The sequence below is a fragment of the Strix aluco genome, chromosome Z, assembly GCF_031877795.1.
Source record: "Strix aluco isolate bStrAlu1 chromosome Z, bStrAlu1.hap1, whole genome shotgun sequence".
Taxonomy (NCBI): Eukaryota; Metazoa; Chordata; class Aves; order Strigiformes; family Strigidae; genus Strix; species Strix aluco.
In genome coordinates, this window is record NC_133971.1 from 48,891,333 (window position 1) to 48,908,791 (window position 17,459).

Genomic DNA, 17,459 nt, shown 5'->3' on the forward strand with positions numbered 1-17,459 from the left:
TTTCTGACTTGATTCAGGGAGGAATGTGTTGTGATTATAGCAGTGGTCTTTTATTGATGTTAGTGTTCTGTTAAAAATATGAATTAAGTAATTCATCTTAGGGATGACCTTAGCTGTTTAGCCACTGAAAAACTATGGCTTCAGAACAGTATGTTTTGGTTTACCTAGTAGGAGAATTTATGTTGGTGTTTTCTTGTCTGTTAACAATGGAGTATGGTGGTAGGTCATAAGAGTTTTAGCGGTTGGACTGCACTTATACAGATCTGGATAGATTGTGGGTCTACAAATTAGACTGCAGTTTAGAAACCTGTACTCTTCTGGTTCAGCTGTTTACTTAGCATTGTACAGTAGCTCAGTCAGCACACAGAGACTCTACTTGAAGAAACTTAAGCAGAATGTAAAAGCGTAAGTTAGAAGAAAGTGTTCTCTCACAGAGAAACAAACCAGAATCCATGATATATTTGGTCCCTAAATGGGAAAGCTGTTATTTTTAAGTGGCTACTTATAATAAGAATACTGTTTTATGTTACTTCTTATTTCAAACGTACTTAAGTATATACTTGCTGGAAAAATGAGGTTTAAAAATGTACCAGAGAACTTTGAACTGGCATTTGAATTGTGTTGAATTTCTTACTTATGGTGAAAGGTATTAGAAGAAGTTTGCAGATTCTTTTTAGATTCCATACACTGTTCCTGTGTGCTTTTGAAAGGCTATCTACACTTTTTATTGATCAACAATCACAACAGCTGGCTGTTACAATGGGATGAAACTTTTCCATTAGTATATGTTACATAATGATAATTAACACAATAAACTAGTGTTGGAAGACCACTGTATTTGAAGACAATCCATCTGAGAAGAAGAACTTAACTATCTGACTGTAAGAGGGCACTTGGTTTATCAAAGATAAATCCAAACAAATGGTGTGAAGCTAAGAATATCTTACAATGATCTTAGAAAGTATTTGTCTTAGGTGATCACAGGTGATGCTTTTGACTCCAGAACAGCAGAGGCATACCTGACAAAAGATAGGTTCCCTTTGCTGTAGCTGCTTATACTCAGAATCGGTCTTGAAGGTAGATAAGTCTTCAGGACTGTATCTGATCCTTCAGTCTGCCATTTCATTACAGATACACTCTATAAGAGTCTGTTTCAAAAGTGTCTCATGAAACTAACCAGATAGTGAATGTCTTTGCCCTACTGTACATCGGTGCTGACTTACCCTCCACGTGCTTCATAATTTATTGGCTTTGGAAGTCTGCAGTGCAGTGAAGTAAGCCATCAACTATAGTAAAATGATGCTATTGAGATTTATATTCTGGCGAGATAGTAATGTAGGAAGTCAGGAGCAACATTTCCTCTGCTCTGATTAACGTGACTGTGCCTCCAGATTCTTACTTACCCAGAGGCCATGCTGCCAGATAGACCTGTGCAGGTATCAGGTACTGTGAAAGACAGATTGTAGAGAGAAAGACAGAAAGACTTACTGCAGAGCAGTGGATCCCAGGTGAGGAATCCTACCATCCAGCTTCCATTTTGCATAATTCGTCCATGAATTAATTATTTTTTATTTGTGAAGGAATTCAAAGAGAATTCAGCATTCCATGTCAAGGGGTAAATACTTGTTTTCTGAATAGCGTTAGTGTACATTATTCATAATGGGAGTAATTTAAAGCTAAGTATATAGAAACCCAGTATCTCAAACTCAGCATCAGCACTAGTGGAAAGGTGAAGGAGTTATTTGCCTAGCCTAATTTCTTTTTCTTCTTCTGCATATACATATATATATATAAAAGTAAGTACAATAATTTTGTAATTTTTCCTTTCTCATGCCTACTGTTATGAACCTTATGTCAAGTCAGTGCCATAGCTAGATGTACAAACTCGTGTATGCATTTTCTGACCTTAGCCTTTTATCATCCTTGGAGTCATCTCCAGCAGAGTGTAGAACATTACGTACTTTTCAAAACCTGAGTGATAGCTGTAACTCAGGACAGAACCTTTAAAGCACAACAGAGGGTCTGTTTAGGTTGTTCTGCTTCCCTGCCTTCTTTCTTTCTATGAGTGTAAGAATTCTCAATGTTAAGCATCTGCAAAGAAAACTTAGGTTGCGTGTATTTAGTGAATTTACATATTGATCTAATTCCAGTAACTAGCTTTGACTTGCTTATTATAATATTTCTTCTGTATTCTTTATTGAACAGTAAGAATCAAATATAAGGGGAGAATTTTTGCTAACTGTCCTAAAAATTCATAAACAAAAATGAAGGAAATTTATATCTGCTGGCTTTAATAAATGTTTTTGTTAGTTAGAACTGTTCTGTTCAATGAAGATTAATGCTGTGCTAACCAAAAGTACCACTAATTCCCAGAAAAGAAAAAATACAAATGTGAAAGTAAGTTGTACTGGGTCTGGCTGGAATGGAGATAACTTCCCCATAGCAGCCCCTATAGTGCTGTGCTTTGTATTTGTGGCTAGAACAATGTTAATAACACACCAGTGTTTGGGCTGCTGCTGGTGCTCACACAGCATCAGGGTTGTCCCTCCAAACCCCCCTCCAAAGGCCAGTAGTCTGGGGGTAGGCAAGAGATTGGGAAGGGACATAGAACAGCTAACCCAATCTGACCAAAGGGATGTTCCATACCATATGACACAATCAAAGCTGGGGGGCAGTGCAGAGCATTTGTTATTAAGGTGCTTGTCTTCTGGAGCAACTGCTACATGTGCTGAGGCCCTGCTTCCCAGGAAGTGGCTGGGTTTCACCTGCTGATGAGAAGTATAGAATAAAATCTTTTTGTTTTCCTCTGCTTCTGCACATGACCTTTGCTTTTCTTTATTAATGCTTCTGCACATGGCTTTTTCTTTTCTTTATTAAACTGCCTTTACCTTGACCCATGAGTTCATTTTCATCTTATTTTCTTCCCCCTGTCCTGATGAGGAGGGGAATGATAGAGCGGCTTGGTGGGCACCTGGAGGCCAACCAAGGTCAACCCACCACATGAGTCTTCCATTCCTGTTTCTGTTTATGTAATTCAGTGGTCAAATAATGAATAAACAAAGAGTTGCAAGGCACTACTAGAACACTGAGAAGAACAAAGGAGAGAGTAACTGCTCACTTTCAAACCAGTAAATAGAAAATAGCAGCTATGAGAACAAATAGGTTATATATATAGTCTTGTCAAATACAAATGGTTTTTAATGAAGAAAATTATAAACAAATGAAACCTTTTTAATGTTAGTTTGTCTTAGCTGTTCTTAAGCTTCTGTTCTCAAAACAATTCCTTTCAGCTTTGTATTTTATATTTCATCTTCCTGTAAACATGGATTGGGTTTTAGATTGGAAAATTCCATTTTCCCTGTTGGTAAGAGAATGTATTTATTTGATATGAGAGGTAATTCTGAAGTAATGATATGACATTGGAGAGAACAGTAGAATGACTTTCCCTTGACTGATGATAGCTCTTTTGGTTTTGCTTATCAGAGACAAATAATTGATTTTCTTCCAGTTCCTTTATTGCCAATTCTTACATTCTTATGAAGAAGGGAGTCTTGTGATTAGTGAATTGGAATGTTGTTTAATTATGATGAAATAAAGACAATTAATACTGTACCACCACTGATGGCTTATTCCACTTGGCTGAGATAGAAGAAATCAATGGTAGTTTGAAGGATATTTCTCCCTCCCCTCGCTAGCACTTCACTCCCCAGGTACTTTGATCTTCATTTATTCCTAGGAAGGATAAATGCTGCTGCTGCTGCTGCTGCTACCATGCAGAGTGGTGGTGGATGTAGCAGGACAACTTATTCCTTCAACTCTCTGATGTTTTATTTATAGATGTTCAGTAGATATGGCTCAGAAAAAGTAAAATTAATAAAGGTTTTAGGCAACAGTGATAGAAGTCTTTACTGAACTAATTTAACAGCAGTTTGGTAGCAAGACAATGTGAGAGCCACAGCCAGCTGCACATTGATACTTGTGGAAGGTAACAGCCACCCAGAGAGAACTGAGAGAGCTAATCAAGGCCTTACATGTTCACAAATACTGAATTGTTGATACATGGCTCATAAATCAAAAGATGGACCAAAACCCCCCTGGATTTCATTAATTAATCCTGTGGTTTAAGGACTGCTCTTCAGATTTTCATTGTCTGAATCATGTGACATTCAGTTTGAGAGCATTACAAGAACTAGTTTCTTGCTGGGTTTAGGGCTTTCGTAATCCTCACCTGACCTCTAGTGTCTTGCGTCCTGCTATATAACCTTCCTTTGTTCCTCTTGCGATAAATAAATAAACTGAAACCTTTATTCAGTTTTTGGTGTTGGCTTGCTGTCTTCATTCAACGCAAGATAAACCTATGCTCCCTCTTCGCTGATGGGAAAACATAAATTGACGTGCTAACTATTCAAGCTCAGTTTGCAATACTTCTGGTCTAGACAAAAACTAGTATGCTACCAACTGTGTTAAAAAAAGACAGAAACAAGTTGCTTTGTTTGAGAAGTAGGTGGTTTGCTTCAATGAGCAGTACTTCCCTCTTCCTCCATTTTCTGAAGCCCTGCTCCAACACAGTTCTCTTTAATGCTCTTTGAGATCTGAAGAGCCTGTGCTCCCCACTGAGGCATGGCAGCCACCTTCCTCATATGTGGCACAAAGATGTAGGCAGGTGCTTGGTCAACACAGCCTAAATGGCACAAGAAGGAGTACTCATGGCAGTGTTGGTGCTGTTGTCCTGGTTACTGTGAAGTGACAGCAGCATGGAGATGTTTGTATTTCACACTGTCTATTCTGATGCACCAAGTGCTTTTATTTTTAGCACTTGTTTGTAGAAATAAAGCCTTCCCCTCATTTTTCAATGTAGAGACTTTAGCTCATCAGCCTATTACACCAATGCTAATGCTGGTTGTTGCCTACTGTTTATCATTCTGTGAAGTTCTGTTGTTTTGATTCTGATAGCCTAGTTCAGATTTATGCTGATGATCATAGGTTAGTTAAGACTAAATTTAATACTGTCAATCAAAACAGTATGATTTGAATGCATCAAAATTGGGTAATTTTTCTTGTAGATCTTTTTTTTCCTGTTATCTGGTAAGATTTTTTCTGTGCCTTTAGTCAATGCAACTTGAAAGTAAATGGAAACATTAACAGTTCATAGAAGCCCTCCTTGATTTTATTCAAAAGTAACTTTTCTTTTTTACAGGAAAGTCGAGTGTTAAGGACAGTACCTTTGCTAGCAGCTTGTCTTCCTTCAGACAAGTGTAAAATTTTGGTTGGTCGACGTTTTAGTGAAGACAGGTGAGTGGCATTACCTATGCATTTTCTAGTCCTGTGTAAATTATGGAATTTTTTTTCACTGTCTTTATTAATAGCCAACAGTGTTCTCGATTTTTATTTAAAGTGTACACATTCACTTTTGATACAAGCTTCTGGTTTCCAGCAAAGATAAATTATGTATAACAGTCAGAGACACTTGGTATGTCTTCCTCTAACTTTTACTGTCTCAGTTTTGTGCTCTTGGAAAGTTCAGGTGGTTACTCGGCAACTCTTAGCTTTTTGCAGTTCTGTTCTTATCTGGTACTAGGTTTGTCTTGCTGTTCTCTATGGTTCTTTTCATATTTGCTTTCTCTGCCAAATGATTTGGTGTTACTGAAATGTAAGTAGTCATTTTTACTGAAGTGTGAGAGATTGTACTTGAGAAGGGAGTCCAGTGGTGAAAAACTCTCAGAGAATGTATTTTTTTTTCAAATCCTTTCCTCTTTCTCTTAAAATTAATCATAAGAAAGCATAGCTTTCAAATTTTTTATTTTTCTGAGTTCTTGGACAATATTGGTCTCCCACATAATGTCATTAACCTTCATTAGGTAAATCTCTCTTAGTAACCAGTTCTAGGTACAAATGCAAATGAAATTTTACTACATACATTTTCAGTCAAAGCAAATAAAAATCATGAATACTGATGAAGGAAATTAATTCTAAAATTGAGTTTAATCTTTGGAGAAAAGTTTTTGTAGAGCTCAGTGAACAAAAATGTTGGAAGGTGATTCAGAATGGTGCTCCCATACCTTTGTGCTGCCTGTATAGTAACTAGAGCACATTAGAAATACTAGAAAAACTAGAGGAAATTAGAAATAGAAATTTCTCTTCTATTAGTCTTCTATGATAATAACTATAGTAATTATCTACGAAGTTCTAGGTTACAGAGAAATTGTACTATCTTCCTATTAAACCTGAAAAATGAAGCGCTTTTTCATACTGATACGCACAGGGTGGAACACTATTAATACACTCTGCTTCTAGTAAATCTCATTAGAATTTTCTTTAGAAGTGATGATGTCAGTATTAAAGCTTCTTCAAGTTTGAATCCAGACACATTTCTCTAACCTAACAGATCCTGTGTAGCTCAAAAGCAGTTGTGGAACATCTCAGCCTCAAAATAGTTTAAATGGATTCATAATTATCTTGTTCCTGTGAAGTTTTTTTTCCCATAAAACATACTGGAGGTAGTGAAAGAAATGAAATTTTTCCTTAGGTTAAGATGAATTTTGGTGATCTGACTTACCTGGATGCAGGGCTAAAAGTAGTTAGGTAGTAATCATGGCTCCACTCAGTATCTGCATTATGCCTCTTTTGTACTGTGGATGTGAGACTGCAGAAACTGGGAGTGCTCCATCATGGACTTCATTCCCACCTTCCTGGGGGGAAGAAGGATGAGAAGGGGAGAAAAGTTATTTTCTAGCTTTGCAGTGTGTTATTGCTACAATTTTTTTGTTCTTAGCTATATATGCATTCTGCCAAAGTTGCAATCCATATTCATTATTTGTAAGTAACACTCACTACTTGAATAGCTGGTTAGAGGATCATATCAGTGTTATCTTGGACTTCTAGCATCCTTTGAGGCCATAAACTGGGTAGAAGCGTTCAGAGAGCTCACATTAAACACCTAGAACGACTTATGTTCCTTCTCTGTTATGGTATGTTCTAGGAACAGGCATGTGGTGACAGGGGTGGAAACATTGCAGTGTTTGGCTGCCGTGAATGGCTGTACTGGTGCCTGTCCTCCTCTTCGGGTGAAAATCTCTACTAATGGGACTTTTAAAGCCTCATAAATTGCAGTAGATCAGCTCATGTTTTATGGCATATTAAACTAAGCAGTGCTTGTTTTTTTTCTGGTTTTCTTAAAAGCCACACTGTCTGTAAACAATTTGGTAGCTGCTGTACAAGCAACTTAACCTTACCCCGTGTCAGGGTATGACTTCTGTCTTTGTTACTTTGAAGAAAAAAAATATGAAAGATTGTTTGCTGATACATTTTATAAGTATCATTGTTTTGAAGCACATTAAGGTGATACCTTTGCTTTTTTTTTTTTAAGTTCTGTGATATTATTGATGTCCTCTGCAGCTTCCACCAAAAGTGCATGGGTTGGAAGGGAATAGAAACAGTATAAATCTGTGCTTGTGCTGATCTTGCACGTGAACAGTACCTGCAGATGGATGGATAATGTGGTGCACACATTCTTCTTCTGCATACATATAGAAGCCCTACCATGCAGCAGACTTGGGAAAGTGATGTCCTTGATGATTGCCTATACATTTGTAAATTATCAGAGTAGAATGGTAGTGGGCATCTTTGTTTTATCACAGGATCCAGCAGCTCTTGGCAACAGCTCTGAAAACTTAGAACACTTCAAGGTAGCCTTTGGGAACATAAATAATTGTCATTATGGATTTGAGTGAATATTAAGTCATACACAGCAGCTGATTTTTTTTTAAAGTCTCTGTCACAGCATCTCTATCAAGCAGCAAACTGACAGTTGTTCATCTGTAGCTGTCAGAAGATGTCTGCTTTCAGGTGAGAATGAACATACCATCTGACCTGGGTAGCTCTTTCAGTCTTCAGTGCTCCTCTCTTGAAGGGGAAGGCAAGTTTGTTAACCAAGTGTATGTAGGTTATTTTTCCTCATTTGTCCTAAGGCTACAAAATTACATTTTTCCTGTGATTTGTAATCAGCATCCAAAACCAGTGAGGAGCACAGAGGGATTTCTTCAGGAACTCCAGATAGAATTGGGTACTACAGAGTAACTGGGCTGATTTGAAAGCTTAACATTTAGGCATCTGATGTTTATGACAGTAAGACTGAAAATTAGGGTTTGTTTTTTTTTTTAACTTGTGTTTGGGTGAAAGGGTAAACATAAAGCACTTTTTTTTTTTTTTTTTTCTTTAGCATTTCCTCTACACAGTTACACCTTCTTGGGTCACCTTTTCTTGTGGTTGAGAACTGATACACAAATTATATAGATTACATTTAGCTTATTCTTGATTGACCTGTATTGCAGAAAAGCTAAAGAACTGACTTTCGAAAATCTTTCCAGAAGTAAACTGCTAATCAAAGCTTTTTTTGAAGTTGATATCTTCAGCATATAATTGACACAGTAATGGTAAAGATGAGAAGTGATTAATCCACCTGGTTTCACCATTGCTAATTTGTGATTTTTCCCAGTCTTGTCCATTCTTCCTGCAATTTGGCATTTTAATTCTGCTGAAAGTATTTAAAGTTTGCATGGTGACTTGACTCATCAGATGGCATTTCTGAATTGAAAGATCAGTTCTGCAGGTTATCTATGTTTTTTTTCCCCAAGTACTCAAAAGACTTTAACTTCTGACCTTTTTTGTATTGATTACATTATTATCAGATATTAGGGTTAATCTTTGATGTGCTAAAATGATTCAGTTTAAAGTGAACAGTTTGGCACAAGTACTTGCTGAACAGTGGTATTGTAAAAATAGCACTTTTGTGAATTGTTCATATTTTCTATTCAATTCTTTTTATAGATTTATAATGAACCCAGTATCGTAGTATGGCAGGCAGGGGTGTGGGAGGGTGTGGTTAGCATCACTGCCAGACTGGAGACTGAATTTTATGTAAAAGTGTAAAATACTACTTTGTGTGTCTGACATACCTTATTAGTATAGATGCTGAGCCTGTTAAATATAGGTACCTTTTAGACATCGTCTAGAAGGACAGCATAAGCAAGCAGAGAGCTCAAATTATTTGTACTGAAGTTTTCAAAACTGTTATGCAAAGCAAGCTTTCTTACTTGCCTGAGGTCAGGCTGATTCCACGGTAACTGGAGTTTTCACTTCTGACTTCATGAAGTGACCACCTATCATGTAGCAGACACTGAAAAATTGATAGTAAGGATTAGCCAGACCTACCTAAACAGTGTGGTAGGACTCTGGTTAATTTCTAAATTGGTGATAGTTTCACTTATTTCTATTAATTTCTGTTATAAGGCTGTTGTTTTTGTGGTGGTGATGCTGCAAAACACAGGAGAATGATTATAACCTTGACAAAGTATGTTTTACCAATAAATTTGACTAGAGACTCTTCTAATGGCCTGTACCTTAGATTTTTGAACCTTCTAGAAAGGAAAATGCAAAAGTTTATATTGATATCTCAGAATGTTTTTATCCTGTATTTGTGAAACAAATGGATTTTCAAATGTTTGTAATAATTGTAATGTGTGTGACTTAATTGCCTTCATTAGGAATGGTAGAAAAATGTTTATATGCATTTTTTTACCATTGTATCCATTTTATTTTGTTCCTCTCTCACTTAGAAACACTGCTTTTCTCATGACTGTAGTTGCTGTTTGCTTCATGTTTTGTTCTTTTTTAAAAGTTTTGTTTTGCACTGACAAGTTGTGCCATTCATACTGCTACTTTTCTGCCTGTCAGCATTCAAATGTGCATAACTTATGCATAATTTCCTTTTTCCCTTGCCCTCTTTGGTACGTTCACATGTTAGAAATTACAGATATCTTTTGGTTTTTTTCCATTCTTTGCTTAAGTTTTCTAGCAGCACAAATCCAGATAGAAATTTCCTATTTTTTTCCCCTCTTACAGCATTATTTAATCTGATAATTTTACAAATCTCTTACTGTTTTCATTAGCTACCACCTATCCAAGCCCTTCGTGTTTCACTTAAGATTTCTAGGTCTTCCTTAGTTGATGGTATCTCACATTCTTTGGCATTAGTCAGGATAACTTCTGCTTCATAGTTGTTGATCAAACCTATTTTTATTAAATCAGTATCTCTGAGTCAGTGTTTCTGCTTATCAAAGGCATATATAGTTCTTGAAACATAATGTTCTCTTAAGTTTCTAAATACTCCCACCTCCCTCTGGTAATTTCCAGCAGCATCTTTCTTTCTGTTCTTACTCAGTCATCAGATGATTATCAGTTTATCAGTGTTCATTGCTGAGATTGTCAGCCTCAAAGCTGCTTCTGTTTTCCATTGGTATAATGGACCTTCCCATCCATGACAGAACAAACTTTCTGTGCTCACCTTATTCTTAGTTCTGCTATCTTTGCAGCTAAGCAACTCTAAATTTTCATTCAACTTAACCCAGTGTATTTTGCAACCTACACCACCATCAAGACTTAGTTTTTTGAAACATGCAGATCTTCCTCCAACTCTTCTGCTGTCTTTCCTCAATACTACTGATTTTTCTAGGATAATATTGACAGAACGTAGTAGTGTGGTTTTTGTTCTTGCCTTGTTGGCTTTCCTTTATTCTGCTCTGCAGTGGCAAAAGAAAATACTTTTCTCATCCCTTCCTTTCTTCTAGCTAAAGTGTTTCATCTAGTGACACTTTATCTTCTCATGTCTCAGTCCAGAAGGAAACTGAGAACCGTGCAGCCGCTCACAAAGTCCTTCCCCCTCAGAAATGGGAAAGAGAAAATAAAGTAAAAGGCTTGGGAATTGAGATAAAGACAGGGAGGGGTAACTCACCCATTATGATCATGAGCAAAAGACAGACTCCTTAGAAGTCAATTTAATTCACACGGTGTCAACAACAACACCACTTAACAGACAGAGTGGGACAGTGAGAAGAAGCATTACCACATCTTAAAAACACCTTTCCCCCACCCCTCCCTTCTTCCTGGACTCAACTTTACTCCCAATTTCTCTACCTCCCACAGTGGCGCAGGGGGCAGGGAATGGGAGGTGTGCAGTCAGTCCTGCAGCTTCTTCCTCCTCAGAGGGAGGACTCCTCGCATTCTTCTCCTGCTCCAACATGGGGTCCCTCTCACAGGAGACAGTCCTCCCATGAATTTTCTCCAATGTGAGTCCGTCCCACAGGCTGTAGCATTTCCTGAGCTGGTCCAGCATGGGTCACCCCCACATGTTGCAATCCTCCCAGCACTGAACTACAACAGCGGGAGCTTCTTCCCATACAGTTCCAGCCTTCTTCAGACACAGTCACCTGCTCTGGCGTCGGGTCCTCCATGGGCTGCAGGTGGGCACCTGCTTCACCATGGACCTCCATGGGTGGCCTGCTGTCTCACCGCAGGCTGCAAAGTTGTCGTGGATGAAAGTATTAACAGGGTAATGTTTTAACAGGAATTTTAGATTTATTAATAAATAACAGCAATTGATCATTTACAAAATAATTTAGAAGACATTTTAAAAAAAAAAAGTGACTTATTTACAGATTCTAAAATGACAAGATTCACACTAACTTACTTAGCGGTACCTTAATTTATACATATGTACATGTGCATACACAAACATGAAACGTACAAACACACAGAAACAGAAGTATTCGGTACAATAGAATGAAGTACGTACCCACACGCCATTAAGCAGAGAAAGAGCGAGTGAAAGAGAAGCTAGCTCAAAGTAAAATTTCCCTCTTCTCGAGTTTAGCGTAAATACTCACAATGCCTTGGCATTCCTCAATGGGCGATAATTGAGACTCAAGCGGGTTGACTTCACCCTGGCCTTCCATCAGCTCTGGCAGCAGACCACACCTTAAGGGTTTTGATACCTGAGAGGCTCCCAGCTCAGGGGAGATGCTGGTCACAGGCCCGCTGCGATCCAGGAGAGCTCATAGGGTCTCTCCTGTGGTCACAATTTCACAGAATCACAGAATTGTCTAGGTTGGAAAAGACCTTGAAGATCATCCAGTCCAACCATTGACCTAACACTGACAGTTCCCAACTACACCATATCCCTAAACGCTAAGCTGACCCTGCTCTTAAACACCTCCAGGAATGGGGACTCCACCACCTCCCTGGGCAGCCCATTCCGACGCCTAACAACCTGTACTGGAAAGAAATGCTTCCTGATATCCAGTCTAAACCTTCCCTGGCACAACTTGAGGCTATTATCTCTTGTTTTATCGCTTATTACTTGGTTAGAGAGACTCATCCCCAGCTCTCTGCACCCTCCCCTCAGGTAGTTGTAGAGGGCGATGAGGTCTCCCCTCAGCCTCCTCTTCTCCAGACTAAACAACCCCAGTTCCCTCAGCCGCTCCTCGTACGACCTGTGCTCCAGACCCTTCACCAGCTTCAATGCCCTTCTCTGGACACGCTCGAGTCATTCAATGTCCTTTTTGTAGTGAGGGGCCCAAAACTGAACACAGGAATCGAGGTGCGGCCTCACCAGTGCCGAGTACAGGGGTAAAATCACTTCCCTGTCCCTGCTGGCCACACTATTTCTGATCCAAGCCAGGATGGCATTGGCCGCCTTGGCCACCTGGGCACACTGCTGGCTCATGTTCAGCCGGCTGTCAATCAACACCCCCAGGTCCGTCTCTGACTGGCAGCTCTCCAGCCACTCCTCCCCAAGCCTGTAGCGCTGCTGGGGGTTGTTGTGGCCCAAGTGCAGCACCCGGCATTTGCCCTTATTAAAACTCCTACAGTTGGCCTTAGCCCATCGCTCCAGCCTGTCCAGATCTCTCTGCAGAGCCTCCCTACCCTCGAGCAGATCAACACTCCCACCCAACTTGGTGTCGTCTGCAAACTTACTGAGGGTGCACTCGATCCGCTCGTCTAGATCATCAATAAAGATGTTAAACAGGAGTGGCCCCAAAACCGAGCCTGGGGGACACCACTCGTGACCGGCTGCCAACTGGATTTAACTCCGTTCACCACAACTCTTTGGGCCCAGCCATCCAGCCAGTTTTTTACCCAGCAAAGCGTGTGCCCATCCAAGCCACGAGCAGCCAGTTTCACCAGGAGAATGCTGTGGGAAATGGTGTCAAAGGCCTTACTGAAGTCAAGGTAAACAACATCCACAGCCTTTCCCTCATCCAATAAGCCGGTCGCCCTGTCGTAGAAGGAGATCAGGTTTGTCAAGCAGGACCTGCCTTTCATAAACCCATGCTGACTGGGCCTGATCATCTGGTTGTCCCGCATGTGTTGTGTGATGGTACTCAGGATGAGCTGCTCCATCAGCTTCCTGGGCACCAATGTCTAGCTGACAGGCCTGTAATTTCCCATATCACCCTTCTGACCCTTCTTATAGATGGGCGTCACATTGGCCAATTTCCAATCTGTGGGGACCTCTCCGGTCAGCCAGGACTGCTGGTAAATGATGGAAAGCGGCTTGGCGAGCACCCCAGCCAGCTCCTTCAGCACCCTCGGGTGTATCCCATCCAGTCCCATAGACTTGTGTATGTCTATGTGATGCAGTAGGTCACGGACTGTCTCCTCCTGGGATGCTGGGGGGTCGTTCTCCCAGTCTCTGTCTTCTGGCTGAGGAGGCTGGATTCCCTCAGTACAACTAGTCTTGCTATTAAAGACTGAGGCAGAGAAGGCATTAAGCACCTCAGCCTTCTCCTCATCACTTGTTACCATGTTTCCTTCCGTGTCTAGCAGGGGATGGAGGCTCTCCCTGGTCTTTCTTTTGCTACTGACATAGAAACATTTCCTGTTGTCCCTGATTGCGGAAGCCAGATTAATTTCCAGCTGAGCTTTAGACCTCCTGATTTCCACCCTGCATAGCCTCATAGCATCTTTGTAATCATTGTGAGTGATTTATAGGGTCCAAGATAATTGACTTTTGTCAGATACCTTTTACTCAAGCCCAGCTCGAACAACGAAGTATTCTAGTGCCTTCCAGCAGTTGCACAAGAACTTGATGAATGTGCAACTCTGTTATTGTTCCCATTTGACCACATCCCAGGCACAGGTGTGCCAGGCCTTTAGGAGATGATGGGCTGTTATAACCTTTCCAAGCAATCGTGAGGGGCAGGAGCCAGGCTCCTTTAGGGGGGCGCCTTAACATTAGCAGTCCTTATCTCCACAGATTGGTGTATAGCTCGGGGGAGATGGGTGGAATCACACCTAGCACCAAGCAGCCCAAGAAGGGAGGGGTAGGGAGGGGTTAGAATTGCACCACCACAAAGGGGGTTCTCTGCATGCTGCAATACAGTCCCTTCTCCTTTCTTCCACTGCCCTTGGTGTTTGCAGAGGTGTCCTCATTGCAACTCCCCCTCACAACTCTAACTCCTTCTTCCAGGTTCCTCTTCTTAAATACATTATCACAGAGCTGCAGCCACTGTTGCTAATTGGCTCAACCTTGGCCAGAGATGGGTCCGACTTGGAGCTGGGGGAGCTTTGAGAAGCTTCTCACAGCAGCCACTGCTGTAGCCCCTTCCCTGCTATCAAAAACTCCACCACTCACTCAAACCCAGCACACCTAGTCTCACCTTTCAAAACTTTGTTTTAATCTTGGGATATCTTCTATATTTTGATATTCTCATACTGTTTATTTTCTGTCCCTATTTCATCGTTTTGCCTTCAGAATGCTGTTCTCTGGTTTAGCTTTTTATATTGGTTTCATAGAGGCCTGCTTCTTTTATCTGCATTTGATTTTTACTGATTCTCTACAGACATGTGGTCATATATTGCTCAGATGGTGAAAACTTGCAAATCTATGCTCTTCTGGAATAGGAGAGGTCCTAGTTCTCTGATATGTTCTGGTGATGGTTAAGCTTGAGCTTACAATTCTTGTCTTGACTTTCATCTGTTTTGTTAGCTTGCTTTTCTTTAGCCTTGATAAATATAACAGTCTTCCCTTGAAGGTCCATCCAAAATCCTGCTGAACAACTGTTTTCTAAGCTTATTGAATTGCTTTCTCCTGATTGTTTGACATGTCAGGATGCTACCTCTCGTTGTCAGACTCAAAAAAAGTATGTAATTTTCAGAGCTTTTCTTTGCCTCATGCCCTGTCATCTCACTGACTCTTGAAATATGTACTTTTACCTCCTGCTACTCAAAGATGCAGGTTTCTTTTTGATTGTTGGTTGAGTTTGTTCCATGATTGGTGACAGTCAACAAGTTGTGAACAACCTCAGCAAGTTTGTCAACAACACCAAGCTGTGTGGTTCGGTTGACACACTGGAGGGAAGGGATGCCATCCAGAGGGACCGTGACAGGCTTGAGAGGGTGGGCATCTGCAAACCTCATGAAGTTCAACAAGGCCAAGTGCAAGGTCCTGCACATGCATCATGGCAATCCCAAGCAGCGTGATCATTGCCCAGCATCGCTGGGTGATGAGTGGGTTGAGAGCAGCGCTGCGGAGAAGGACTTGAGAGTAGCAGTGGATGGAAAAACTGACTATGAGCCAGCAATGTGTGCTCGCAGCCCAGAAAGCCAACCGTGTCATGGACTGCATCAAGAGAAGAGTGGCCAGCAGGTTGAGAGAGGTGATTTTCCTCCTCTACTCCACCCTCATGAGGCCCCACCTGGAGTACTGTGTCCAGCTCTGGGGCCCCCAACATAAGAACGACATGGACCTGTTGGAGCAGGTCCAGAGGAGGCCACAAGGATGATCAGGGGCTGGAGCACCTCCCCTTGGACAGGTTGAGAGAGTTGGGGTTGTTCAGCCTGGAGAAGAGAAGGCTCCGGGGAGACCTTATAGCGGCCTTCCAGTACTTAAAGGGGGCTACAGGAAAGATGGGGAGGGACTTTTTACAAGGGCATGTAGTGATGGGACAAGGAGTAATGGCTTTAAACTGGAAGAGGTTAGATTTAGATTAGATATAATGAAGAAGTTCTTTACTGTCAGGGTGGTGAAACACTGGTACAGGTTGCCCAGCAGGGCTGTGGCTGCCCCCTCCCTGGCAGTGTTCAAGGCCAGGTTGGACGGGGCTTGGAGCAACCTCGTCTAGTGGAAGGTGTCCCTGCCCATGGCAGGGGCGTTGGAACTAGATGATCTTTAAGGTCCTTATCAACCCAAACCATTCTATGATTCTGTGACTCTGTGTCTGTTTAGGCTTGGTTGATTGTCCTGGAAACACTTGTAGCGGTAACTAGTCTCTGTTTATCTGTCTGAAGAACTCAGTTTGCCATAAATTTTAATATGTGCATGAAGAATCATAAGTCAGGCTCCCAATATACTGAATATACTTGAGGTTTTTGCTCCCCATTATTCTTACTATAGGTTTCTTATTCCTTTACTTAATGTGTTTTATGTCTAGTGTGTTAATTACTTGATAGGGACTAGATACTTCTGTTTCTACAGTTCCTCAGTGAACTGATGTCTGGTCTCCAAAAAGGAGGGTCTTCAGTGCTTGAGTAATGCAAATTCATGCATTAGAATTTATACCTGAAACTTGCATATGCAGTTGTAGTATTATGTGTGTATTTGTTCTGCTAATGTAGTGGGTGGTATTCTTACTATAGCACACGTTTGAGACTTTCTAAGCACATTAGTGTGTGATTACATATGCATGAACAGACATAGCCTGAATCACATTCGGTCTCGTTCATGTTGGCATGGGAACACCGAATGTCTGTCCTTTTCTTCTTCCTTCTACTCCACAAGCTAAAGTTGTTCTTTTACATAGAAGTATTTAATAACAAATTGTATTCAAACAATGGACACTTGGTAAATATTTCACTGAACTTTTTGTTAAATACCCTATAAGAGAGGGCTGACTTACTCATTGAGTATTTCATCTAGATCCCAAAGTTCTAACTTCAGGCATTTCCAGCAGTAAGTTTAAGTGTATGCCAGCCCTTTTGGTAGAGCCTGTTTCTTGTGTGTTATGTTTGCACTGAGAGTACTCTGGGAAAGAAAGTTTACTGAATTTGCAGTGAATTATGAAGGTTGCATGGTAACAATTATTAAGGTCATAAAAGGGAACCAAGATGCCAATTTGGTCAGGGTAGTGGCACACTTGAAAGGAAGATCAAATCCAAAAGTCTGCCCAGTTAATTATATTCAACAGTGTTTGCTTTACATAATATAAATTTTAAGCTCTGCACTGAAAGTGGAATGTTATTGTTAGTACACGATACAGTTAGCAAGGATGATTAAAAAATTAAAAAGTGCATGGAGGACAGAGGAGTAGCTAGGGTGTCTGTTGTCTCATTTTGTCTAGGTAATTTTTCTTTCCTGAATACAGATTTAAGGTGTAGTTTATATAGCTGAACAAATAGTGTGCAGTATTGTTTTCTGAAACTGGAGTTGTAGGGGAATGGGACAGGGGGGAGGGGAAATGTGCTAATGTCTTTTCCTAGCATCGTACATAGGACCGTATCTAACAATTGCAGTATGTTTTTTGAGCAGTAGGTTTGCTATTCACTATGGAAATATTAGGGGAAAACCAAGGCTAGGCTTCTCTGCAGTTAATTGCTTAAAGAACCTGGGTATAACTTAACCAAAA

At 40.6% G+C, this 17,459-nt stretch overlaps 1 protein-coding gene across 2 annotated transcripts in view; it reads left to right on the forward strand.

Annotated features, from left to right (window-relative positions):
• The window catches only part of DTWD2 (DTW motif tRNA-uridine aminocarboxypropyltransferase 2), a 100,172-nt gene that overhangs the window by 35,089 nt on the left and 47,624 nt on the right, over window positions 1-17,459 (forward strand). For both annotated transcript variants that reach the window (XM_074812200.1, XM_074812198.1), the window contains exon 3: window positions 5,198-5,292. In XM_074812200.1, the coding sequence (XP_074668301.1) occupies window positions 5,198-5,292 (95 nt within the window). The remainder of the gene's footprint in view (window positions 1-5,197; window positions 5,293-17,459) is intronic.